The sequence below is a fragment of the Notothenia rossii genome (assembly GCF_949606895.1).
Source record: "Notothenia rossii genome assembly, chromosome: 9".
Lineage (NCBI taxonomy): Eukaryota > Metazoa > Chordata > Actinopteri > Perciformes > Nototheniidae > Notothenia > Notothenia rossii.
In genome coordinates, this window is record NC_136907.1 from 4,110,365 (window position 1) to 4,137,484 (window position 27,120).

At 40.1% G+C, this 27,120-nt stretch overlaps 1 protein-coding gene across 3 annotated transcripts in view; it reads left to right on the plus strand.

Annotated features, from left to right (window-relative positions):
* zbtb16a (zinc finger and BTB domain containing 16a) overlaps nt 1–26,327 on the plus strand; it is a 186,891-nt gene extending 160,564 nt beyond the window's left edge. The window contains exons 5-8 of one of the 3 annotated variants that reach the window (XM_079649284.1): nt 5,126–5,296; nt 15,380–15,550; nt 20,379–20,643; nt 21,358–26,327. In XM_079649284.1, the coding sequence (XP_079505410.1) occupies nt 5,126–5,296; nt 15,380–15,550; nt 20,379–20,608 (572 nt within the window). In that variant the 3' untranslated portion in view covers nt 20,609–20,643; nt 21,358–26,327. Of the gene's footprint in view, nt 1–5,125; nt 5,297–15,379; nt 15,627–20,378 lie in introns of all 3 variants that reach the window. The other 2 variants (XM_079649285.1, XM_079649283.1) reach the window with 2 other exon arrangements.
* The last annotated feature ends 793 nt before the right edge of the window (nt 26,328–27,120 follow it).

Below are 27,120 nucleotides of genomic sequence, written 5' to 3' on the forward strand. Positions count from 1 at the left end.
CCAGCACCTCTTTGTTTGTGTGTGTAGGTTTCATATTCCCTCCATAGCCACGACCTTAGGTCAGAGGTCAGATGACCTTTTACATTCCCTCGTTGTTCTTCCTCTAATTCTTCATCTTGGAGCAAAGTCTCTCAGCCTCTGAAGATTACCTCTCCAAACAGCGACTTGTGTCAACGTGACTGTGAAGCATTTGGTCTGAAGTCGTCTGCAGACAAATCCCATTCAATAAAAGTCATTAAATTGTGTTTGTTTTAAAGCTTAGTCTCATTTAAACCTTCTTCATACGTTTTAAGTGATTACATGTAATTGCTTTCACAAATGAATGCCGATTATAAGGGATTTGAACGATTACATTTGAATTTATCTATAACTATCACAAGACTGAAATAAAAAAGAAGATTTCTCGAGTGTGTCTGTAATGTGATTTAATGTATGGATATAGAAGAAGCGTTTCACAGCCTGATCCCTGATGTTTTCCACAAACATGCAGACAAAGAAGTGTGAAATCTGAAACACAAAAAACAAGGTAATCCTTCAAATTGAAAACAGAAGATTACCTTCAAAACCCGACATTTTCCTTTTTTCACAATCAAGAACAAGTGGGTCATTCCAGAATTGGAGGACAATTTAGACACCAACATTTTTGAAAAATTAACCTTTTATTTTATAATGTTTTTTTATGTATTTAGGAAAAACAGATAATAAACCATCAAAAAAAGTGATTTGCCCAGCTTGGCATCAAATGTATATTTTCCAATAAAGAATTACCCCTGTTACTCTAGGTATAGTAACAGGGTTGAAAATCAATGCTAATTTGAGCTTTAAACCTCAGGAATTATTGCTAGATGTAATGCTACTTTTCAAGGCAATGACAAACTTGGATATCTAATGCAAGAAAGATAACTTTGAAATTAATATGCTTTATTCTGATAATATCAGTAACAGGGTTGAGTGGTTCAGAGTGCCACACTCTTTTACGACTGAAAAGATTGTAAAAATATGAAAAATAAAAGAGAGGACTTAGTTTTGGTCTACCCATGGCACTAGCACATGGCTTGCTGATGTCACTTCCTGTGTGTCATCTGAGTTACAGTTTTTTCACTTCCTGTGCCAATCTAAAAAGGTTTGGGTAACAGGGTTGAACGCATGTTGAGGGACACACCTTCTGTGCAAAATTACTGTTATTTAAAATATGTTTATGATTTAACAAATAGATTTTACCATTACAAGAGACATATATCAATAGAATGATACCAAAAAAAGTAAATAAAATCCCTATTTTAAATGTTATATTTGACATGCAAGTTGGTCACCAAGAAGCGGGGACAAGAGAAAAATGCCATTTTAGGGGATGTTCGAGAGCTATTTGATATTTAAATAATATTTTGAAACCACTTTTTCTACAATTTTATACACATTTTGTCTCAAGACAAGTATGTTTAACACAACAAGTGCATGTTTTAGCATTTTGGGCAAGGATTATTAGATTTTTTATATGGGGGACAATGAAATGTCCTCCAATTCTGGAATGACCCAAGTATCCTAGGAGATTTACGTTCCCGAAAACCCACTGAAATACAAGCACTAGCAGAAGCGTACGATAACAAACAGACTCTCAGCGGCCGGCAGACAGAAGCTTTCAGATGCACGGCGCTCTAAGAGAGAGGCAGGGAGAGAATGGAAGTGAGCAGGAGGCATGTCTGTCAATCAAAGCTCGTTAAGGACCTGCAGACCTGGAGGGGTTCCAGCAGCGATCGACCCCGATCGATAGCCTCTTCATTGATAGAATCAAAGAGCAGGAGGAGACAGGCCGAGGAAAACACAGCACAGGAGGAGAGGAGCTTCACGCATGCATCGGTTTGGATTTAAGATGTTACCTGCGTGGCAAAGGTGGAATGGTTTAGAATAAGGGTTACTAAAGTTTGCCTTCAAAAGCTTCCAAACTAAATCTTAAAGCAGGGTGATGTTAAAGACTCATGGGGTTTAAATCTGTTGCTAAAAAGTTTGATTCTTAGGTTGGCATGTTCACATTGTGTGTCTTAGGGTTAGTCTTTATATCAACGGGTCAGGAAAATACAGCACAAGAGGAAGCTAGCTTAGCATCAGGAGCATGCATTGGTTTGCATTTAAGATGTTACCTGCAGGGCAAAGGGCCAGTGGTTTAGAAAAAGGGTTACAGTTTACTTATAAAACAGAGGAAGAAGTACAGGGCGTTACTTCCCAACAATCATCCAAACTAAATCTAAAAGAAGTGTGGGGGAAACTTCTGAAGGAATTTGAGTCAGGACTCAGAGAGACACGGGGAGAGCTGGAGCTCTGATGGCAAACACTGACGGTTTATTTGGAGTTACGGCCGGAGAGTTCACAAGACAGGTGGTTTGTCACGAGTTGACACAGCGGTTGCCAAACCAATTCTGAAGAACTCTTTCTGCAGCTCGAGGTTTTAACTAGTTCAGAGTTTAATAATCAACATTCTTCATCAGCGAGACTAAAGCAATATGGACCCTGAATCTAACTAGAGCTCTCGTCCATAGAAAATAATGTGCGCCAGGGAGCCTTCGTCCCTGAACAGTAAACTACCTCATGGCGGCTTGTGCTCCGTCATAGACTGGCAACAACAATGCGCCCAAGCTGCCCCTCCTTAAGAGAGATAGCAGCAACACCCAAGGCCGTAGACATGTGCCGTGGGAAAGGAGACGGGGAGAGGAGAACATGATGAACTGGGTCGAAGGTTGAATACCTAAGCAAATGATTCCCTAACAAGCAGGGTGATGTGAAAGACTCATGGAGTTTGAACCTGTCGCTAAAAAGTTTGATTCTTAGGTTGTTCACATTTAGTGTCTTTATATCAACGCAGGAGAAAGCTAGCTTAGCTTCAACCACAAGCATGGACTAGTTAGCATTACTAATTCATCTTAAACACTGCATTGCTTCATATACTTCTACTCCACAACGTGCGTTTATTCAACACTAAAGTGACGGGATGGATACTTTTTATCTACCGACTATTTTAAAATTGTCTCAACAGCACAATGAAACTTCATGACACGTATTTGTGGACTATAAAGACACAATATTTATATTTATTAACAGCCATTCTGCATACCGTTGATACTTGTGATGGAGTATTTTAAGAGCAGGATGTGATTCCTCTCCTGTACGACAGAAATTGAAACACAGAGACAGACCTAAGTTTGCAAAGCTTTGTCAATATTTATTTGTCTCCCCTATAGCGAAATAAGGTTGTCTTCTTAGTTTGTGCAGCACCTCCTCCCTCCTCTCTTCAGCAGAGGAGAGAGAGAGAGAGAGAGACAGTGATTGATTTGGCGTTGAGGCTGTCGCGAGCCTCCTCCTCCTGCAGTGGTTATGAACACGAGGCGGGCTGCTCTTCATAGATTTTTAAATTAGTGTCAGCTTTGCCCCAAAGATGTGTTATTGACTGATGAAATGGAAACTGAGCTGCAAACACTCAGTCCGTCCCCAGAGTTTTCCCTCAGCCTGGTAATTGAAAAAGTGTGAAGGGAGTGTGTTCAAGGGAGTGTGTGTGTGTGTGTGTGTGTGTGTGTGTGTGTGTGTGTGTGTGTGTGTGTGTGTGTGTGTGTGTGTGTGTGTGTGTGTGTGTGTGTGTGTGTGTGTGTGTGTGTGTGTGTGTGTGTGTGTGTGTGTGTGTGTGTGTGTGTGTGTGTGTCTTTATCTCTGCTGGAGTAAAATGCACAGTGCTCGCTGGAGTCGAGATGCAATTGAAGTATTGCATAGGAGATCTTTATCTGGTACACACCCACCCTGAAACACTGAGCGCACCTTTCATCCTATAAATACTGCTTTCTTCTTGTCAGCTATGAAGGCACGGGTTATATGTAACAGGTTATCAGGATACAAACTGTAGAAGTAACTGTTTTCCCTTACAGTTACATTAAAATAAATTTAAAAAATGCGGATTACTAGCAGGATTACAATACATTTCAAACACAGATTGATATATTATAAGTAGAGTTAGAGCCTGACATGTCTTTGGCTTTCAGAATGCATGTACTTTTAATTTTTGGTACAGTATACTCTGATAATAATTAATAAAAAGTTTGTACTTTCACCAAAGTAAGTGACTTTTACTCCAAGTACTACCCAGGTCACAAAAATACTACAATACATTTTCAGAATGTGCAATACGTCCATCTCCTGCCTCTCATAGTTGATTGCACTTAACTTTATTTTAAATAAGACCTTGCCGTGAACTTGCGTCACCCTTTCATTCTCCAAAGAGTGCACTAGGAGTGATACCAAACTACAATTGAGCATGAAGACAGGATTCATATTGACATGTTGAAAACAGAAAGAAAATACGTGTTAAGTCAAGGGGATCATCTTAAATATTTTATTTCATGTTTTAATCATGACCTCGCAGTGAACTTGCATTTCTGCTTGTGTCTCAGCTGAGTGTGATTTTGAATGCAGGACTTTGTGTCTCTACTTTAAAGAGTCCTCTCCTGCTGATGTTCAGGTGTATATCAGTATGTAGTGTCTCTACTTTAAAGAGTCCTCTCCTGCTGATGTTCAGGTGTATATCAGTATGTAGTGTCTCTACTTTAAAGAGTCCTCTCCTGCTGATGTTCAGGTGTATATCAGTATGTAGTGTCTCTACTTTAAAGAGTCCTCTCCTGCTGATGTTCAGTTGTATATCAGTATGTAGTGTCTCTACTTTAAAGAGTCCTCTCCTGCTGATGTTCAGGTGTATATCAGTATGTAGTGTCTCTACTTTAAAGAGTCCTCTCCTGCTGATGTTCAGGTGTATATCAGTATGTAGTGTCTCTACTTTAAAGAGTCCTCTCCTGCTGATGTTCAGGTGTATATCAGTATGTAGTGTCTCTACTTTAAAGAGTCCTCTCCTGCTGATGTTCAGTTGTATATCAGTATGTAGTGTCTCTACTTTAAAGAGTCCTCTCCTGCTGATGTTCAGGTGTATATCAGTATGTAGTGTCTCTACTAGGACATGTCTCCATCTCCTTTATTGTTCAAAAGCATATACTCACTAGTATGGCTGAAACACATGATTATATCAAACTGATTCTACACCATCATCACCGGAGCCATCTCTCACTAACCTCCTGATTTGTGCCGTTCTCCTCAGGCTCAGACATGGCCCTCTTCTGCCTGCTGTGTGGGAAACGCTTCCAGGCGCAGCCGGCGCTCCAGCAGCACATGGAGGTCCACGCGGGGGTCCGCAGCTACATCTGCAGCGAGTGCAACCGCACCTTCCCCAGCCACACGGCACTCAAACGCCACATACGCTCTCACACAGGTCAGTGAACGCACCTCAGGCCCACTCATAGTGGGTCAAAGTGGGTCAAACTGCTGCCGAGGCAACGGGTATCTGATGTTACAGTAAAGTAACTAAAATGTTCTTAACTTGACAAACTACCACATTAATCATATTTTAAGTATACGTTTTATTCAGGTATTGAATCGTAGGTCAGTGAACGCACCCTTGAGCAAGGCACCGGACGTTATGCATAATAAATGCTGATGATATATAAGATAAATAATTTTGAAATTGATTTAAATATGATTCTTCAACAATGCAAAACACTACATCAGCCATGAAAGGAATTAAATAAGTAAAAAATATTTAAAGGTTAGGTAAATTCACAAATGTCTTGAAACTCTGGCCCTCATCCAGGATTCTCATTGACAAATATTCCTCACAAATTAATGAAAAGTAAAACTCCTGTTGTTATTTAAGGACATGAGAGGTAATGCTGTTCCTCTCCTCTGCTGCTGGAGCTCACAATAAACCGCAGTAAATCAGGTCAATGCAACGCAGTTTATTTACAGAGAGGACTTTTATTTATTCATACGTCCCCCCCCCCCCCAGTCCACTCATAACTCTCTCAGCGATGCTACTCAGAAACCTGAGTCAGTGCAGTCAAAAGTATATCTTTGAGATGTAGTGTACTCCACTGGATGAATGATGTGAAATCTAATCAAGTGTTAAATCAGACTTCAGTTCCACCTGGAGTAAATCCACCAGCTACCCTGCAGTATACAAAGTCATTCAAACTAGCTGCACCTTTACCAGCTTTGAGAACACTTTCATGATCAATCATTATAAAACATATCATATATATTATTCTGAAATGGACCAATCTGCACAATGACTACTTTTACTGTCGCTACTTTCACTATATTTGGATGATAATACTTTTCTACTTTCACTTGAGGAACATTTTGAAGTAAGGACTTTGACTGTAACAGAGTATTCCTACACTCTGGTACTTCTACTTTTACTAAATCACAAGATCTGAGTACTTCTACTTTTACTCAAGTACAAGATCTGAGTACTTCTACTTTTACTCAAGTACAAGATCTGAGTACTTCTACTTTTACTCAAGAACAAGATCTGAGTACTTCTACTTTTACTAAAGTATAATATCTGAGTACTTCTACTTTTACTAAGTACAAGATCTGAGTACTTCTACTTTTACTCAAGTACTGAGTACTTCTACTTTTACTCAAGTACAAGATCTGAGTACTTCTACTTTTACTACAGTACCAGATCTGAGTACTTCTACTTTAACTAAAGTATAAGATCTGAGTACTTCTACTTTTACTGAAGTACAAGATTAGAGTACTTCTACTTTTACTCAAGTACAAGATCTGAGTACTTATACTTTTACTAAAGTATAAGATCTGAGTACTTATACTTTTACTAAAGTATAAGATCTGAGTACTTATACTTTTACTCAAGTACAAGATCTGAATACTTATACTTTTACTCAAGTACAAGATCTGAGTACTTATACTTTTACTCAAGTACAAGATCTGAGTACTTATACTTTTACTAAAGTATAAGATCTGAGTACTTATACTTTTACTCAAGTACAAGATCTGAATACTTATACTTTTACTCAAGTACAAGATCTGAGTACTTCTTCCACCTCTGCTTATCCAATACTTGAGTAGATGTACTTAGCTTCTCCCCCCGTGTGTCTCCAGGTGAACTTATTCTGGAGTTTTGAACCATGTTTACCCCGCAGAGTATACTGTAAATGCGATTAGGAACATCAAAGTGTCTAGAGGAACATCATGCCTCCTTCTCTGCTATATATATTTGTTGGATGGAGGATGGAGGGGGGGTATGGAGGGGGGGACATTAGGACCTATTTCTGGCTCCGTGCTGGCAGGGTGAGTGTCTGACTTTATAATCCCCCGACAAAAGGCTCCACATCATTTTTAAACGATTTGCTTCTGCGCCGCTGCCTCTTTGTGGTTTAACACGCACGAGGCTCAGAGACTCAGACCAGGTGACATTTACCCGGGGGGGGGGGGGGGGCTTTAAATCCGTTACAATGACTAGTTACCTGTGAAATATTGTAATGTAATCTGAGGATCACAATATAGAAGTAACCTGATTTCCTCAATATCAAATGCAATGCTAGAGATCAACAAGTGGATGTGTTTTACTAAAGGGAAGTCGGGTTTCATAACAGTTGCTACACTTTTAGAACAAAAAATTATATATATATATATATATAAAAAAGTCTACTTAAATAGTTATGTGAAAAAATAAATAATTAAAATGTGTATAATTATTTGTGATTATTTATATTAAATAATATTATAAATATTTTTTTTAGACATTTTTAATCATTACAAATAATAAATAAATAAATAATTAATTAATAAAATATTAAAGTACGATTGCACAATTAAATAAATAAATGAATATAGATATTTAAATAGGAAATGATGATATGACCTTCACATATTTATCTTATTTTAAACGTTGTATTTGTATATATGTTGTATTACATATACAGAGAGATATCTAAAACATAAAATCATGTGATATGATCAAGAGCTTAAAGTGGCCTGCTTCATTACCTGGTACTGAGACACTAACGTAACGTCAAATAAAGATATTAAAATAAGACGTGATGATACTGTATGACCTTCACAAGTGTTTTCTAAGAAATATTAAAATATTAATCTTTTTATATTTGTCTTTAAATGTATTGGAGAATAAGTATGAAGTAGGGAAAATAAAATGATGTCCAATACTTGAGTAAATGTACTTTTCACTGTGCACCAGCCGCTCTGCCCTCCCCTCTCTCTCTCTCACACACACACACACACACACACACACACACACACACACACACACACACACACACACACACACACACACACACACACACACACACACACACACACACACACACACACACACACACACACACAGGGAGTAATGGTGTTTCCTCCTGACGTGTAAATCGGCCGCCTGCTCTCATCTCTCTGCTTTCGTTTCAAATATTTATCCGTGAGCCGGTGAGCTAAATCTGCTCTGACAGAGAGAGAGACTGTTATTTAAGGTCGCAGACGGGGGGGGGGGGGGAGAGAGAGAGAGAGAGAGCATCATCCCTCCCTCCCTCCCTCCCTCCCTCACTACTGAAATGGGATTCATTTCCATGTGTTCATATTCTGAAAGGGTTTTTTTTTCTTCTCACTGTGAACACACACCATCACAAATACAGGCGGTGAAAATGCTGCAGTATTTCTCGAGTACCGTTACGTGTACTTTACTCGTAGAGTACTTCAATTAACTGCTACTGTTTACTTCTTCATGTCTGCATTTCAGAGACACGTATTGCACCTTTTACCCTCCGACATTTATTTGATGATCACTATGAGAATCGAGATTCTGAAAAACCATTTGATGTATAATAATAATAATAAGATAAATTCAAAAATGACCCTCTGGGATTAGATACGTTCTTTCTTATAGATTGATGGACATTAACAAGCTACAGGAAAAGCAGTTCCTTTACCAGCTGCAATGTTAGGATAAGATAAGATATACGTTGCTTTGCAGCAGCTTAGAAAACAATGCATTGCTCTTAAGTAGAAATTAAAAGAGTAGGAATAAACAATTCTAAAATGTAAACATCTCAAAATAGAAATAAAACAGAATTGATTCCAGTCAACCAAAGAGAAGCTATGGAGCAGCCGGAGGGGATTTGTTTTAAAGAGTCATTGCACATTATTGCATCTACATATTTCTCTCTGAAATGGGCCGTGCACATTTTATACTTTTGACGTTAATACTTTTCTTAGGGTAAGATTTTGAATCCTTGTACCAACGTATTTCCTCCACATATGCTTGCCGTACTGTTTATCACACAAACACATGTTGATGTTCCTGCAGGTGAATCTCCTGTGAATAACAACGTCTCCGTCTTCAACCCTCACTTAATGCACAGACGGCGTTTTATTCCTACACATCTCAGTTATTGGATGAATCCCCAGTCTCTTGTGTCAAATGACAAACACATCGCAGCAAAAAGCACTTTTATGGGCGTTCATTACGTCCGCCTCATTTTACCTGTCGGCTGCCTTATCTCCTGAAAGCAGCCTCGCCGACACTGCATCAACATTTAGAAGGAAAAAAAACACATTTAATGGTGTTTATTTCAGCGTTTAATCACACCATCGATGCTTCACTGCACCACTGTTACCCCTCCACCGGCAGATCACGCTCTTCATGTCCTTGTTGCATGATATTTGCAAGAGCAGGGTGATGTCAAAGCTTGAAATAGAGGTGGGTAGGGGGCTCAGACATGAAGGTATTTCATTTAAAAACATGCCTAAGCTTAAAAAAAAGTCAATATTTGCATTTAAAGTAGATATTTCATCAAGTCTAACAAGCAGAAATAAGTGTTTGCAATTCAGGCAACATCCTCTTGTGGCTTCCTACCAAGATTTAGATTTTTGAAAGGATTGTTAGAAAAATAAATACGGTATATTCAGACCAGGCTCAGGGAGTGCCAGATTACATGTAACTGGATTATTATTATTATTATTATTATTATTATATTTAGAAACCTGAATATGCTTAATTTATATTGTGATACTCAGACTAGATTAAATGTTTTGCTTAACAGCTGTCCACACACACACACACACACACACACACACACACACACACACACACACACACACACACACACACACACACACACACACACACCCTCTCTCGACAAACCAGACCTTCATTAATATTCTGTTGTTGTGCACTGTGTGTGTGTGTGTGTGTGTGTGTGTGTGTGTGTGTGTGTGTGTGTGTGTGTGTGTGTGTGTGTGTGTGTGTGTGTGTGTGTGTGTGTGTGTGTGTGTGTGTGTGTGTGTGTGTGTGTGTGTGTGTGTGTGTGTGTGTGTGTGTGTGTGTGTGTGTGTGTGTGTGTGTGTTAAACCCGGAGCCAATTTGCTGTCTGCGGCGGTGTTTTGTGTTCGCAGCTGTATTTGATGGCGCTGCAGCCAGAGAGGGAGAGTGATGGAGCTGGTGATTTACAGCCTCTTACCGTATATAATGCACACACACACTCCACAGGCCTAAGGGGAGTCAGAGGAGGTGTTGAGGGGGGGGGGGGGGTCAGGAGACGCAGGTGGCGATGCTCGGGGGCACCCAGGGGTCCGATCACCAGGCTGTGGTCCTCATCTGCCATGTGGGCACAAGAGGAAAAAGTCAATTTACTCGTACTTGAATTGACTTGAGTATTCCTATACTTCTGCTATATTTATCTGAGAGAGGAAGAGGAAGATGTTGCATTACAAACATGTGATAAACCTTTAAAGAGTTCTCTCCTGCTGATGTTCAGGTGTATATCAGTATGTAGTGTCTCTACTTTAAAGAGTCCTCTCCTGCTGATGTTCAGGTGTATATCAGTATGTAGTGTCTCTACTTTAAAGAGTCCTCTCCTGCTGATGTTCAGGTGTATATCAGTATGTAGTGTCTCTACTTTAAAGAGTCCCCTCCTGCTGATGTTCAGGTGTATATCAGTATGTAGTATCTCTACTTTAAAGAGTCCTCTCCTGCTGATGTTCAGGTGTATATCAGTATGTAGTGTCTCTACTTTAAAGAGTCCTCTCCTGCTGATGTTCAGGTGTATATCAGTATGTAGTGTCTCTACTTTAAAGAGTCCTCTCCTACTGATGTTCAGGTGTATATCAGTATGTAGTGTCTCTACTTTAAAGAGTCCTCTCCTGCTGATGTTCAGGTGTATATCAGTATGTAGTGTCTCTAATTTAAAGAGTCCTCTCCTGCTGATGTTCAGGTGTATATCAGTATGTAGTGTCTCTACTTTAAAGAGTCCTCTCCTGCTGATGTTCAGGTGTATATCAGTATGTAGTGTCTCTACTTTAAAGAGTCCTCTACTGCTGATGTTCAGGTGTATATCAGTATGTAGTGTCTCTACTTTAAAGAGTCCTCTCCTGCTGATGTTCAGGTGTATATCAGTATGTAGTGTCTCTACTTTAAAGAGTCCTCTCCTGCTGATGTTCAGGTGTATATCAGTATGTAGTGTCTCTACTTTAAAGAGTCCTCTCCTGCTGATGTTCAGGTGTATATCAGTGTGTAGTGTCTACTGTGATATGTCTCCATGCTTTAATGTTCAAAAAGCCCTTTATTTTTCCTCTTTTCACCCTCTGTCTGAAACCAGAGCCCAGTCTGCCCTGATTGGTTAGCTAGCCGGCTCTGTTGTGATTGCTTAGATATGTCCCGCCCCCTTAGCCTATCACGTACAATGTGTTGAAGCGCTAGCCAACACAAGCGTGAGGGTTACATAGTGATGTCACTATGGAGGTAGGAGATAAACAAAGGAAGTCCAATGGAGCCGTTTCAGACAGGGGGGGGGGACAGAATATTTTAGCCGCTGCAGACCATTTACATATCACATATATAACACATAAAGCACAAAAAGGGCCTCCTTTGTATTAGAATAACAAAGAAAGGAGCTCCTGCAGAGCGTGCTGCAGCAGCAGGACATTAGGCGTAAATAACTGAGAGTATTAGCGTCCCTCCCTGCCTCTGATCGGCTCTCTAATTAAAGTCAGGTGAGTCTGATTATTATTCTGAGAGCGTGTGCAGCCACTCGGTGATGGATTGTGATCTCTCTGCGGCTGAAACGCTAGAAAGAGCACAATGTCTTACAGCGGGAGCCACTGATAACTTCACGCAGACAAATAAAGACTGTCACTTTTATTGATTTTCCCCCCCCTCCACCATATACACCCACACCCGCTGCTCCATCCCTGTCTGTGTTTTAGCCTCCCTCCTGCACACCTCCATCCCATCAAAGCCCCCCTTTAATGGGGAGGCGTCCAACAGCAGGCACGGAAAACGTTCCTACTCTCAAAGCGTAGCACATAGGAAGATGTTTAGGGTGGCCGAGGGGCAAACAAAGGGGATTTCTTTGATTTAAAGGCAGGTTTGATTGTAACCAGGCAATTCAAACATTAAAGAATAGAGACAAGGATATTAAGAAAATACAAAAATAAAAGGTTGACTCCTTGTCTGTCTCTCTTGCTAAATAAACGTGCATACTGTATATACAGGCATAACCAAAAAATCACTTTCAAGATTCAAATCGTTGTGAGAAGATGTAAAATAAATACAAATGAATTATCATATTATATGCATCCGTAGTTAATCCCCAAAGTCTGTTTCTCCTTATAAATAAATGTGCGTTCTGTACATACAAATATAAAATGATAAATAATTAAAAGCAATCAGAGTTTGTTTTGTAGCTAGGCTAATTAAACGTTTTTAAATAATACACAAGGCATTGAGAAAAGATCATATGGAATGAAATGGGTCATCAACTTTTAGGAAGTGGAATAAAAATTGTGATTTATTGGATTAAAAGGCAAGTTTATTTGTAACCAGACAATTCAAACATGTTTAAATAAAGACAAAACAAAAAGGCATTAAAAAAGATAAAGGAAAGAAAGAGTCCAAAATGTGAGTTTCCTTTTATCCCTCTGTCTGTTTCTCCCTCCAGATAAACATGTCTAATGTACATACAGATATCAAATGTTAAATAAAGTCAGCAGGATGGAGGTGAAATTGTCTCCTAACAGCGTGGCGGCGGCACATAACGAGAAATGCAATTTATTCGTGGGCACGTTGCTGCTCGGACAGCCACATAATGAAAGGCATAGGTCATTGACGGAGACTTAAACCTGCAGCGGCGGAGAGAAATACATTAATAAATATCCACAACATTACTCCTAACCCACGGAGGGAGAGGGGGGGGGGGGCTCCTTATCAAACACCAGAACACAATTAGTGTTGGAGCTGCCTGCAAATCATAATATCCCCGATCATTGACATGTGAATATCCATTACAGCCGCCCTGTGGGAGGAAGGTGAAGCGTGCCGTCACTTTCACTCTGCAGGCCACATGGGAGACTTTATCTTCTGTTGCATACATGTGAGAGCAGGAGAACACTTCTTATAAACGAAATGATGGTTTGCAGAGATCCACAGGTATGGAAGGAAATTCATAACAAAACTATCTGTGTCTGCTTCTAAAGAGGCTCTATTCCCTGTAGTGTTTTGTGTAGGTTTTAGTGCATGTAAATGGTCTGCAAAGGCTACAATCCCTTTGTTTCCCTCCCACACACTTGCCTGATGCGCCTTCATTGGACTCCTTTGTTTACTTCCTGAACATAATGACATCACTTTGAAACATTCGCGTTTCCATTGGCTAGCGCTCCAACATCATCATCTCTAAGCGGTTGACCAATCACAACAGAGCTGTCCAGCTAACCAATCAGAGCAGATCTGGGCTCTGGTCAAAACATCTTAAAAATATAAATATTTGTTTTTATTTTAATAAAACTTAAACATTTTTAATTACGTTAATGTCAACAACAAAAAATTCTCTCAAAAACCTGTTCTTATAAAAACTGTTGGCTGCTTTAATTTACACCAAAACATCATATTTTATAAACCCTAAACACATCATATTTTTAAACCTTTGTTTATCCAAATTGATTCATTTGTAACGTTACTTTATGTAATAATGAAAATATAAAAAAGCACTACAGTTTACGCAATGCTAGATTAAATGAGGTCTGTTCTCAACTTGTTGTTATTTACACTCACAATACTTCTGATTGTCTGTTGGAGCCATTTGCTAAATCACCCTGTTTACGTGCACAGAGAGCAGGTGTAAAATGTATATTGATGTATATAAACATACGTCGCTGAGGTTATCCATTAATGCTCTGAGAGACGAGGCTGGTCAATAACACATCTCACGGCCGGTGAACGGGCATGAAAGGCGGCAATTATTCTGCACAAAGAAAAAATAACAGTGCGGGTGATTCTCAGAGAAGTAGAAAACACTTGAATAAAGAGGGACTCTATTCGAACACAAACACCTACATACTCGGACAATTGGTGCCATGTTAGGGTTGGGGTTCAATTTGTATTCTACTTAACCCTCCTGTTGTCTTCGGGTCAAATCTGACCGATTTACTACTTTCATCCATCATAACTTTTTTGTTTTGCATTCGATTGCATTCAGGCTTTATGATATCCTTCACAGCAGACATTTGAACGTATACAATTGCTGATCACCACTTTGTAACACCCATGGTGTTCCCGGCATAAAGAAAAGGAATTAGTAACCATCAGGATCAGATCACACACACACACACACACACACACACACACACACACACACACACACACACACACACACACACACACACACACACACACACGCCCCCCATGTGAATCACACCTGGCACATGCAAACAAACACACACCACACACACACAAACAGAACAATTTGATACATCTCCCGCTCTTATGTGCCCCTCCCCCCACATGGATCACACCTGGCACACGTAATACATGTTCAGTGTCTGTTCTTTGTATATTTACTGCAGTTTTTCATGTATACCAGTAGTCTGATTCAACATGTACAGTTTGAAAGGGTGTTAAATGAAATTGGGTGATGATTAATGGTTTTTGTGTTAATGTAATAGCAGTTAAAACAGGACTGACCGTGAACACCAAAGTAAGGGGGGGGGGAAACGAAGACAATAGGAGGAGCAATACTGACTTCTTAAAATAGTATTTTTATTTGATTTGATTACGTACAATATCGGCTTCCTAAATGTAGTGGATTAAGAGTATAAAGTAGCATCAAATGGCGATACTCACTTAAAGCACTTGAAAATTGTACTTCCGATTTGTATTATTCTGGTGGTGCGAACATAGACAATCTAAGAAAATAAGTTGCAAAGTAAGTAGGAAAATAAACATACAGTATTAGGATAATAATACATAAGTATTGTTAAGAAACAATTTGGCATTCAAAAAGGATGCTAAAGACAAGTATTTACACCAAATAAAAATGCAAACTATACAAATAAATTAAAAAGCAAAACACTTAGGACAATGAGTATACGGCAAACTACAGTGTATTATATTTTATACAGACATGTGCAAAAAGCAAGTGGTATACTTTGTCCTTTCTCACATGAAGTAACATTTTCCCCCCCGTTTTCCCCCCCGTTTTCCCCCCCCTTGCAGCCGGAGACCATCCATACGAGTGTGAGTTCTGCGGGAGCTGCTTCCGGGATGAAAGCACGCTGAAGGGCCACAAACGCATCCACACCGGGGAGAAGCCCTACGAATGTAACGGCTGCGGGAAGAAGTTCAGCCTCAAGCACCAGCTGGAAACTCACTACCGCGTGCACACAGGTACGGAGAGCAAAACTCAAAGTCTGCACGCTAAAAGACAACTATCTGAAAAGTCGACTGATGAGGATGATCAAAGGTTTGGGAAGTGTTTGAGCGGAGTTATGTGCGGGAAATATTGATTTACAACAATGTTTTCTTTCGCAGAATCTGGAGTTATAGTATAGAATCAGAATACCTTTATTAGTATTCTGATAACTCAGTATAGGTTGCCAGATATGAGCAAAGATTGTAGTCTTTGTGCAGGATTAGTGTACCAAACCACCAAAGGCAGTGCAATTGCTTTACAAAAAAACATTAACGTACCAGCGGTGACAGCAACGTAACTTGAAATGGCAGAAGCGCTGATCAAGGTTTTTCGGTTGACGGTCCTTATTTATTCATCTTTAGTTTTGCTCAGTCTTATCAATCTGCCATTTAACTGCTTATGTTTACGTATAGAGATCATGCAAGGAAATGACATTATGTATATTAGCTAGCCTTATATGAGTTCAAAGTTAGCTGGTAATTAGCAAGGCTAGCTGTTTCCCACTGCTTCATGCTAAGCTAGGCTAACAACTCCTGCTCCGTAGTTAGCAAACAAACAGGATGCTGATATTAAGAACGACGGTTAATGTGTCCTTTCTCTCCGAGTGGCTCTTTAAGGTGTTTTGGTTAAGATGTTGGCCCTTTACGCACACTAATCACTGTATATGTTGGGTTATGGTCAGCAAATATCAGGATATTATATCAATATTGTGATATGGGACTTAAATGTTCCTGGATTTTGGATTGTTATATGGCATAGGTGGTGTATTTGCCTGGTTTAAAGGCGGCACTACAGCAAAGTGATGTAATTCACCATGTTTTGTTATTTGTCTTTACTCACTAAATCTTCATATCACTTATGAGTATGTATCAAAAATCTCATTGTGTAGTTATTTTATGAAAGCAGCAAAAGTCAAGTCTTTTGTCAAAAATGTCGATATAAATGATTTTTCTTCATATCGCCTGTGTTAGGGTTTCTATCTCTGAAATATCCCTATGGTCACCCACCTAAGAGATACAGTGGTATCAATAACACTATCAGTCAGAAATCAGCCCATTCTTCCACTTCTCCTAATTTGATTTGAGTGCAACCTTCTATCTCATAGCAACCGCGTCCACACACATTAATGCAGCTTTCTGTTGTAGGAAATCCTCGTTGCAAAGCCCAGATGAATATCTTTGTTGCTGCGATACAGTAGACGAATGTCTCCGAAGAGTCTGTATTGATCTCAGTATATTTAGAGCCCCATAAAGATGTTGACACAGTGATAAGCCGGCTGCCCTGGAGAACGAGTGCAGACTGAGCGAGGATATCAAGCGATTCTCCCCAGAATGGCACCCAGCCAAGGCTTTATGCTTCCTCACCATCTCTTTTTCTCTCACACACACACACACACACACATCTCCCATTCAATAAGCCAGCTGTTAAGCCACACTATCAAGGCAGCCTGTCCAATAATTGGCTCCCCCCCGTCCACCCTTTTCCCCTTTTGTGTGGGGGAGGGGGCTTTGCGTTAAGCCGCAGAGCAACAGCAGATAACAAGAGCAAGTGACAAGCTCACAGTCAAAGGCCACCTAGCACAAAAGGGAGCTGCTTGATGAATCATCGACATTGGCAACATAACCCCCCCTTCCTTCGTCTCTCCACACATCCCAAATGCCAATGTCGGATCAATACCCCGGCCTCATTTGCAATTCATTATTAGCTGCTTATTTGCGGCGACCCTATTTACAGTCCGGTTATCAATAGCAACAGAAAGAAGGTGTCCGCGCTGTTTCAATGCAACACGACGACTATCAAGATGTGTCAACGCCTATATTGGCTGGATGGAAGCTACGTGAATGCATCTTTATGTCGTTGTTGCTGTGATACAGTTGATGAATATCTCCGAAGACTCTGTATTGATCTCGGTATTCTTAGAGCGAAGTAATGCAGGTGTCCACGCTGTTTCAATGCAACACACGACGACCCTTACGCCTATTGGCTGAATGGAGACTGGATTATTGCAGCTTTCTGTGGTGGGAAATCCAAGTTGCAAAGCCTAGATGAGTATCTGTGTTGCTGAGATACGATCGTTAATACTTTAATACGATACGATATACTTTATTGTCCCCGTAAGAAATGTGTTCTGTACTCCGTCCAGCAGTTCCGCGTAAATGTACATATACAAACATAGTGGACATTAAGAGACATACACATATCATCAGTCATACACCAATGATAATGGTCAGATCAAGTGTGAAAGCAGCTCCGTGTGTAACATCAACAGATAAATATCAAGACACAACACATGACAAACAAACATTTAACATAACAGCAGGATCAGTGAGAGAAAGCTGCTCAAAGAGCCTTCAGCGTGCATCTGATCTGGAATCAGCTCTGTGTTTACTGAGAGGACTGACTGGAGCACAAAGGATGCTTCAGTCTGACTTTATTGAATCTCCATTAGATGGTAGCAGTCCATATTCTCTGTTCAGAACATGCTTTGGGTCCCAGATGATGTTGTTGGTTATTATGGTACGCTAAGTCATTAAGTCTCTGACAGGGTTGACCAACAATGAGCAGATACAGCAGCAGACAAATGTCTCCGAAGACTCTGTATTGATCTCAGTAGACATAGAGCGAGGTAATGCAGGTGTCCACGCCGTTTCAATGCAACACATGACAACCCACAACGCGGTGTTTACTCCTATTGGCTGAATGGAGACGTAGCCGGGGCCAAGGTTAACCCTGTTGATCCAAAAAGGACAGGCACGAGTTTGCCAGTTTCCTTGTCGGCACACAAACCCGAGCCTCCAGCTGAAAGGTGACAGCGAGCGAGGCTTGATCACATCCGACAGCTCATTTCAAATGCCATTGGAAAAGGTCAGCATTTACATGTCTAATTTGCCGTCTGCCCGGCTTGAGCGCTGGTGGATTATTCCCCGCCATCACTCAAATCATTAGCACATTTAGGACGGCTGCTGCTGTTGCTGAATTGAAATGTGCTTTTTTTTTCTAATATGGCAGCCCCCCCACAGCAAGAAAGCAGTGCCACGCTTTGATTTATGACACCTCCAGGAGATCTCCATGAAGGGAGCGGGCGTTTTGTGTAATGTGCCAGATTGATTAAATGTGGCTTTAAAAAGGAATGGCAGATATTTAAACATCACATATTCAAGGGGGTTTAGCACATTTAGATGTTGTCTTTATTCCTCATCTCAGTCACTGCAGGTTGTGTGAGTATTAACATTTTTATTGCACTAGGGAGGTGTGTGTGCCACTGAATTTGAATATTTGTAGTAAGGATATACGTGCGTTAACGGTAGCAACTCTACAGTTTACGCACGGCAACAGCGATGTCCGTAATATAGTCAGAACCCAATTGAACGCTTTGGAAACAAGTCATAGTTCAGATTGGCCAACACAAATTGTTGTTTTGTTCGCTCTGGGCACCTGTACCGTAACTGTAGAGATGATTGTTTACCATGTTTAACACACACATCCTTATTATTTTCTAAGGTAATGGCATGGACTGGCGCGCTGAAAGGAAACATCCCAAAGTGGTTGTTAACGAATGTTGACACACTGTTGTGTAGATTTTTATTAGTATTAGTACTTTTACGGCTCAGCGAAGGCACTTCCTGTTATCCACAGCTTTCCACAGAAACGCTGATCAGAATAGCCTCACACGGGGCACCACATGTTCTCGTGACCACAGCAAAACACACGCCAAGCATGAAGAAGAATTGGTGAAACGCCCTTGAGTTTATGAAAGGCACTATTGAAATGTATGTTATTAATATTTGTATTATTATTATGGGTTGGCGAGATAATTGAAACTTAGACGTAAGACGTAACCGTTGTCTCCGACCCCACTCTTTATCATGGGCAGAGGTTGGAAGTAGTGGAGTACAATTACTTTATTACTGTACTTAAGTACATTGTTCTGGTACCACTACTTTACTCCACTACCTATTTTAACACAAATACCTGTACTTTCTACTTCTTACATGTTGAACTCAAATACCTGTACTTTCTACTTCTTACATGTTGAACTCAAATACCTGTACTTTCTACTTCTTACATGTTGAACACAAATACCTGTACTTTCTACTTCTTACATGTTGAACACAAATACCTGTACTTTCTACTTCTTACATGTTGAACACAAATACCTGTACTTTCTACTTCTTACATGTTGAACACAAATACCTGTACTTTCTACTTCTTACATGTTGAACTCAAATACCTGTACTTTCTACTTCTTACATGTTGAACTCAAATACCTGTACTTTCTACTTCTCTCATTTTCCAAACAGGCTGGTTCCTTTAGTCTGAATGTGTGTTTGGTGGCGTGATCATTATTATTTAGAGTCATTGCGTGCCTATTGATTTGAACACGATCCGTGTATCCATCATTTCCTGGTCTTCTCTAAAGAAGAGGGACCAATGAAAACGTTGTCATGTTGCCGTTGGTCACCATGGAAACATTCATTAGCTAACAATGACATTATTGTTCTATTAATATAAAGGGAGGTCAGGTACTCTTTAAAACAGCTGCTAGTTGTGAGTACTTTTTACTGAAGTACATTTCAAAGCCTCTTTACTTTTACTTGAGTAAAGAAGTTTAGTCAGTACTTCTACTTTCACCAGAGTATTTTTAACACGAGTATCTGTACTTCTACTTGAGTAAAGGATGTGTGTACTTCTACTTGAGTAAAGGATGTGTGTACTTTTGCCATCTCTGTCCTTAGGTGAGAAGCCACATCCTGTAACTGAGCGGCCCTTTGTCTAACGTACCCCACTCTTTATCATCCGTAGGTGAGAAGCCATTCGAGTGCAAGCTGTGCCACCAGAGATCCAGGGATTACTCGGCCATGATCAAGCACCTGCGCACCCACAACGGAGCGTCGCCCTACCAATGCACCATCTGCCTGGAGTACTGCCCCTCTCTGTCCTCCATGCAGAAGCACATGAAAGGCCACAAGCCGGAAGACGTGCCCCCAGACTGGCGCATCGAGAAGACCTACCTGTACCTGTGCTACGTCTGAGGAAGAGAGGAGGAAGAGGGGGTTGGGGGTGAGAGGTAAGGGGAATGTAATCGGGAGGATAGGAGGCTAGGGGTCAACCATTTTTTTTTTATTTTTTTTTTTAGAGAGACCCCCCGAAAAGCTAGAAAGTTTGTTTTTCTCTTTTTTACTTTACATGCAAAAAGGCAGCGACGACGACCAGCTATAAGGGTGGTGACGGAGTAACTAAGTGCTAAAGAAGAGCAGAGGAAGACTTGGACACGGAGAGAGAGAATCTCCATCATAGTTCGGATTCACCGGGTCATTCACTACATCTGCAAACTGTGGTTTTGTTTTAGGTCATCGGACGCAGCAGGCACAGACGGGACTTTTTTTTTAATGCTGCTGCGAGAGAAAGCAGATTCTCAAGGGCTGTCTGAACCTGAACCGGCTCCCATCACTCCATAACGAGTGGGTTTTTTGTTATACTTGATATTGGTTTGTTTACATTTACCCTGAAGTCATTATAGTTTAAAACAAGAGCATCAGTTTAGACCCCTAAGTTCATCATGTCACAGTTTGCTTTCCATGCCAAAGCCCTTCCAACAAACCTTCTTTTAACACAAAGGTATCTTGGAGGAAACAAACCGATACACGCTCCAGAGTTTGAATTATCTACTTGGGGTGGAAATGCCCCAAATCGTTTCAATTCCTAATTATTCTGTTTTGCAGCTTCCTGTCATTTCTGCTTTTGCAGTAGACACAAATGATCCCAGTTTTTTTTTTTACAGAAATCCAGCAGAGAAACATGTCAAGACTGTTGACAGCGGTGGCGGTGAGATAGCCCCTGAGAATCTGAGACAATATGCTGTAGATGAAGCAGTTGAACTGGATGAATGGGAGCACTAAAATACTGGGAGGGTTGAGGGGTGGGGGGGGGGGGGATGCTTTTTAGTTTGAAGTTTTCTCAGCAGTCTTCCTGGTTCTCCGTCGATGAGGGCTGGAGAACGTCGAGTCACCACTGGCCCACTTGTGTCACTTTTTCATCTTATATATTCTTAGCTCCGCATGGTAGTTTATCAAGGCTTGATTGCACAAATCACGACAACAGTCTCTGTTTGATGTCTTCAGAAATATATCTTTCATTAAATCATAACTCAATATTACAGTATACCACATTAAACCCAGCATATCCGCCTACTCAATAGCAATAGATAACTGGACTGCTTTTTATCCATGTACATTTAACCCGATGACTATCATTATCTCACACTAATGATGAACTATACACAAACTGACACGTTAAGAAAAACACTTTGCAGCAGACCTGTCCACAGGGACGGAAAACTAAATGGGAAAAGGGTTGCTCCTCGTTGTGAATGTTTGAAGAAGTTGCTGGGAACACCTGAGCGTTTCCCAAAGATGGTGTGGCAAGTTGAAGACCGTTATGTCATCAAAACATGAATGTGAGTGACTGTGAGCCGGGTTCGAACGTGGCTGTCGTCAAAATACAAACCAGGGTTAATGCTGCCCTTCATTAGGAGTCAGGAGGTCGTTACTCTCCATGCCTTCATGAGGCAGTGGAGTTTTGTTTAGAAGAGGACGTCCAAACAACTCTTTTCCTGTAGTTATAGAGAGATGGGTGAATGAGTCCTGAAACCCTGAAATGAGTCATTACTCAAGCACTTGTTCATGCCTCGCCTCAAACCAATGCGTTCTTTGAATGTGTTTTTAGTTAGATGCACTAAATTAGGTCTGGGGTTTAGATTTGTATGTTTTGTTCAATAAGATCAAATGAGTCACCCCACTGATGAATGTCTAAGGCGTGTATGTGTCTTTTAAAACATCATTGTTAATACGTTTCAAGTCTCAACGTCATCCCGCCAAACATTAGCCACCTTTAGCTAAGAGAGTTTCGTGTAGCTCCTTGATAGCCTCAAGTTAGCTTCTTAAGTCTATTGATTGCGTAACAAGTATCATTTCTGCCTCAGAGCCTATTTTTTGCACTATTCCAAAATCCAGCAGTAAAATCTCATTGGCTTTTTGTGGAGGGAACCAGGGAGATGCTAACTTCAGGGTTAGCCTATAACATACGCCATCATGGTTAGCCTATAACATACGCCGTCAGGGTTAGCCTATAACATACGCCATCAGGGTTAGCCTATAATATACGCCATCAGGGTTAGCCTATAACATACGCCAGCAGGGCACCACTTTTGCCAATAGTTTAAATGGTGCATATTCCAGTATGCATTGTTGTAAGCAACCACTAAATAAAAGTTACATGTCGAATTTAAACTACAAAACATTGGTATTTGCCGAATGTCCAACTTTCTGACGCCACTGAAGGCAGCATTGGTCCTGGATGAGTGACGCAGCCACAGGTATTAAAGATGAACCTTTCAGCGAGCATGTCACTGCAGCACGGCGGTGATCACGTGTCCAAACGGCCGGTGGAAAAAGGGGGAAATCACTGATCGGACGAGACGCTGCCCGGCAGCCGAGGGGCTGTAAGACCACAGAATAAATCGACTCCTTCTCTTCGGTTTTTGTCCCCGCGCTTCGTCTCTCTCGTCTCCTGTTGATGTTGTTGTTGTTAATGTTGTTATTATCGACCTTGAGTTTGATCTCAACGCATCGTACTTGAATTACCTCGTTATGTGACCTCATGTTGCTTGTGTATTTTTTTTCCTTTTTTTTGTTTCATTTTCACACTTTTTATTTGTGGAAAAAAAAAGATGCATTGCACAACATGATGCAGCGATGTGTACGCAGAAAAAAATAAGTGCCACGGTGAAGAGATTTCTAATGTTGTTGTGTTTGTTTGTGCATTACATGTTACCAAACTTGGTATTATTAACCCCGCTTGTTAAAGAGTCGGTCGGTTTGGTCATTTGTTATAAAAGCTACCTCTAAGTTGTTTTCATTTTTTTGGGCAAAAGCACATTTTATTTGTGTTTGTGTTTTGCATTATGTTATCATTGCTACTTCATCTCATGCTTCGTTTTTGTTGATTTATGATTGTCTGTGTTTTTCTAAGCAAAATGTACATAAAAGTGTAAGCGAGTACAAGAGGTTGATGGGATTTTGGAAAGTGGTTCAGAGAGGCGTTTATTCTTCTCTTATAGTCTCCCCCTGCCCCTCCGGCCACAGAAGAGCAGATGAACGTAAACAAAAAAAGCAATTTTGAAGCCTTAAGTGACGAGTTGGGAAGCGGCAGATAAGAGGAAGTACTATTGCTTTTTGAGAGGGGTTCAAAACAAGAATTAAAACTTGAAAATGTGTGAATACAAGTGTAGTTTTGTAATGTGAAAAAAAAAAACGAAGGTTCGTGACAAACGCTGAACCGACGACGACAGGTTTTATTTGCAGCGATGCAGAGTGCGTTGGACAATTGGAACTGCAAGTGGTAATCAAAAAAGAAAAACCAAGAAGGTTAAAAATATCGACTTCTCTCATGAACGTATTCCTGAACAAGAGCCAACAGAGGCAATTTGATATATAAAAATTGTGATATTTTTGTATTCAGTGTCAGTCCTTTTTCCATTTGTGGAGGGTTACAGCAGGGCACAAATATTTGTATTTCTTTTATTTTTTACCTGTTTTAGTTTTCTCTCTATGGGTGTGAATCATTTTTGCCTTGCTCCCCTTTGATATTGTTGGACAAAAAAACATGTGTGTGAACATATTGTAATAAGTGTTGCTTTCTTGGATGTCAATTGCATTGTAGGGTGAAGGACTAAAATCTATCCGCCACAAATTCTACGAGTGTCTGACTGTGACAAAATGTAAAAAAAAAAATACGGCACGGCAGGGGGGCGCTGCCAAACCGACCAATTAGTACTTCACAACTTTTCAATCAAACTTGACTGTCAACATGTCTGTTGTTTTGTTTTTGTATTTGAAAAAAAAGAAGGGATGGCATGTCCCGTGGTGATTTTATTCTCAAACACTGTGAGCCGAGGGGCTTTTCCCCCCCTCGTGTAATATCCACCCACTATGATATACCGCGTCAGTCTGAACACCACAATGCAAGACCTGAGCAGTTATTCCTCTCATCGTCCTCTGAATGTTTTCTACTTTTTCGTGCGGGTGAAAGAGTGCGTTAAAGAGTGCGTAACTACGTGTGTGTGTGTGCGTGTGTGTATTCGTGGAAAAATGCACTAATCAGATCAGATACAAAATAAATATTCTATGCCACTTTTTTTCTCTATGTTGGAAAAGATATATATATACATTGGCATCGATATAGTTCTTCCCTCAGTGTTCCTCCGATGTTTTCTGTACTATCTTTGTGCCTAAAAATGGAATTTGTTCAACAAAAATGTCCATCTATATCTGCTTAGTTTCCGTATTTTTCAGAAGAAAATAAAAATGGTGTCTCCAGCACACTAGGGATGTCATGACGCTCTTAGTTTTTTTATTTTATTCGTTTTTAAATCCTGAAGAGAGCAGGTCTGCAATAAAACCCTTAATGCAGATGTAACTACAAATCTGCATCCACTTATTTTCTCAGGCCGTGATTTGACAAAAGCATTTATTTAGCGCCATTTTCTGGAGACTGTCGGGACAAACTCGGCTCCAGATAATCGTTTTTCTGCACGAAAACGAATCCCAAGTCTAGTTTTTGACTTATTTGTTGCTCTTTTAGTCAGCAACAGGTTTGCTGATGAGCTTAAGATACAAAAGACCTCCATTTGGGCAGGTTGGCACGAGGGAGTCCCCCTTCTGCTTTCTTCAGTTTTTTTATTAAAGTACTTTTTTCCTTTTCTACACAATGCATTTAAAAAATAGGGCGGGATCGGGGGAGGGCGGGGGGTTAAATTGTTCAGAGAGGAATCATGGCATCCCTGGAGCGGGCCCTCTGTGTTTTGGTGTGGTGTTTCTAGAACAAAGTAGCCATTTCATGCAGTGTTGCAAAAGCATGTGCCATCGAGGTCTAGACTAAAAACTGTTTTGAGTAACAAAGCACCAAGACATTGTATTTTTTTATATTAGCACTGAGGACCAATCGCCCTGTCGGACCAAGCTTAACGAAGCGTTTTATGTAACGAAGCTTTTCTCTCTTGTCTTTCCCCGGCTTTGTCTGTTTCTCTCCTCCATTGTTGTGACAGCACAAGTGCCAGTCAATTTGCTCTGTATTAAAATAGTGTTTTTATTATGATTTGAATTATAGTTTTTGTCTACCTCAGCACCTAATCTTAGCCTAATCTTAGAAGGTGCCCAATTATTATTTTTTATTTTTCTTTATTTCTTATCGTTGTATGATTCTTGTTTTTTTTGTGAACATGTTGCATTAGAGCTTTGCAAAAGGTCCTTTGTCTTTTCCAGCGACAACGTGCTATTTCTTTCCGTGGCAGTACGTTTTTTCCTGTTGTGCCACCAATCTATAGCCACCGTCTGTTGATAAAGAGGTTGTTCTTTTGATTTTGTTTTTATTTCCATGTAGAATCAAGACACCTCTCTTTGTAACATTTCAGTGTTCTCTGATGGAGTGTGAAAAAAAAATAAAAAGGAAAAATAAAAGATTTAATGCTGCAGGTTCTCCATGTTGTCACTAAAGTCAATGTTGTGCCTTTGATCGTGAAAAATAGAAGAAAAAAAAGAATATTTCTTTTTCTACATCCTACTAACGCTAGATTGTTTTTTGTAGTGGATTTTTTTGTATTTTTATTTATGAGTCTCATAATAAAAATCAAATCATGATGTTCAGTTGTATACTTTCAATCTGCGGTTAGAAAAAAATAAAAAATGGACTTCATGTTGTTTTGTCTTAGCCCTTTTTCTGGCTCGATATGTGTTTCACAACAACAAATATAACTTACGCAATAGCTGTGTGTGTTTATTGTACTCCTACAGTACTTATACTACATACACTATCAATATATAGTATTTAAGTCAAATAAAATGGCTTCATTTACAACAATTTAATTTGTTTGTATAAAAACATTGTCATTTTTAATCCCTTATACGTCTTCACCTTTAAAGCACTTTTGCATGAAAGATAAAACCAAGAATGAAAAAATACATTTACTTCTTAGTGGAATACATCCAAATATTTAATAAAAAAAAAAAAAAAAAAAAGATTGAATTGACACAATAAGGAGTTACAGTATTTAACAACAGTGGTGCAGGAATGAGTCCTATAACCCAGAAATGAGTCAGCATGTTATCACTTCCTGTTGCCTGGTCTGTAAATCAATGGATTTATGAATATTTTTTGGGATAAATTAGTCTGTGGTTAACACTAATCAAATATAATTATATTCAACCACATAAAATCATCAGTAAATACTCCACTAGTGAGTGAAAAAACAAGTGTCGAAATGAGAAGACCGAACGTCACCACGCCCAACATTAGCCGCCATTAGTTTAGCGGTGGTGTCGTGAAGTCATGTGACCGTGCTCTAGTTCCTTTATAGCCCAACATTAGCCTCCTTTAGCTTAGCGGTGGTGACGTGAAGTCATGTGACCGTGCTGTAGTTCCTTTATAGCACAACATTAGCCGCCTTTAGCTTAGCGGTGGTGACGTGAAGTCATGTGACCGTGCTGTA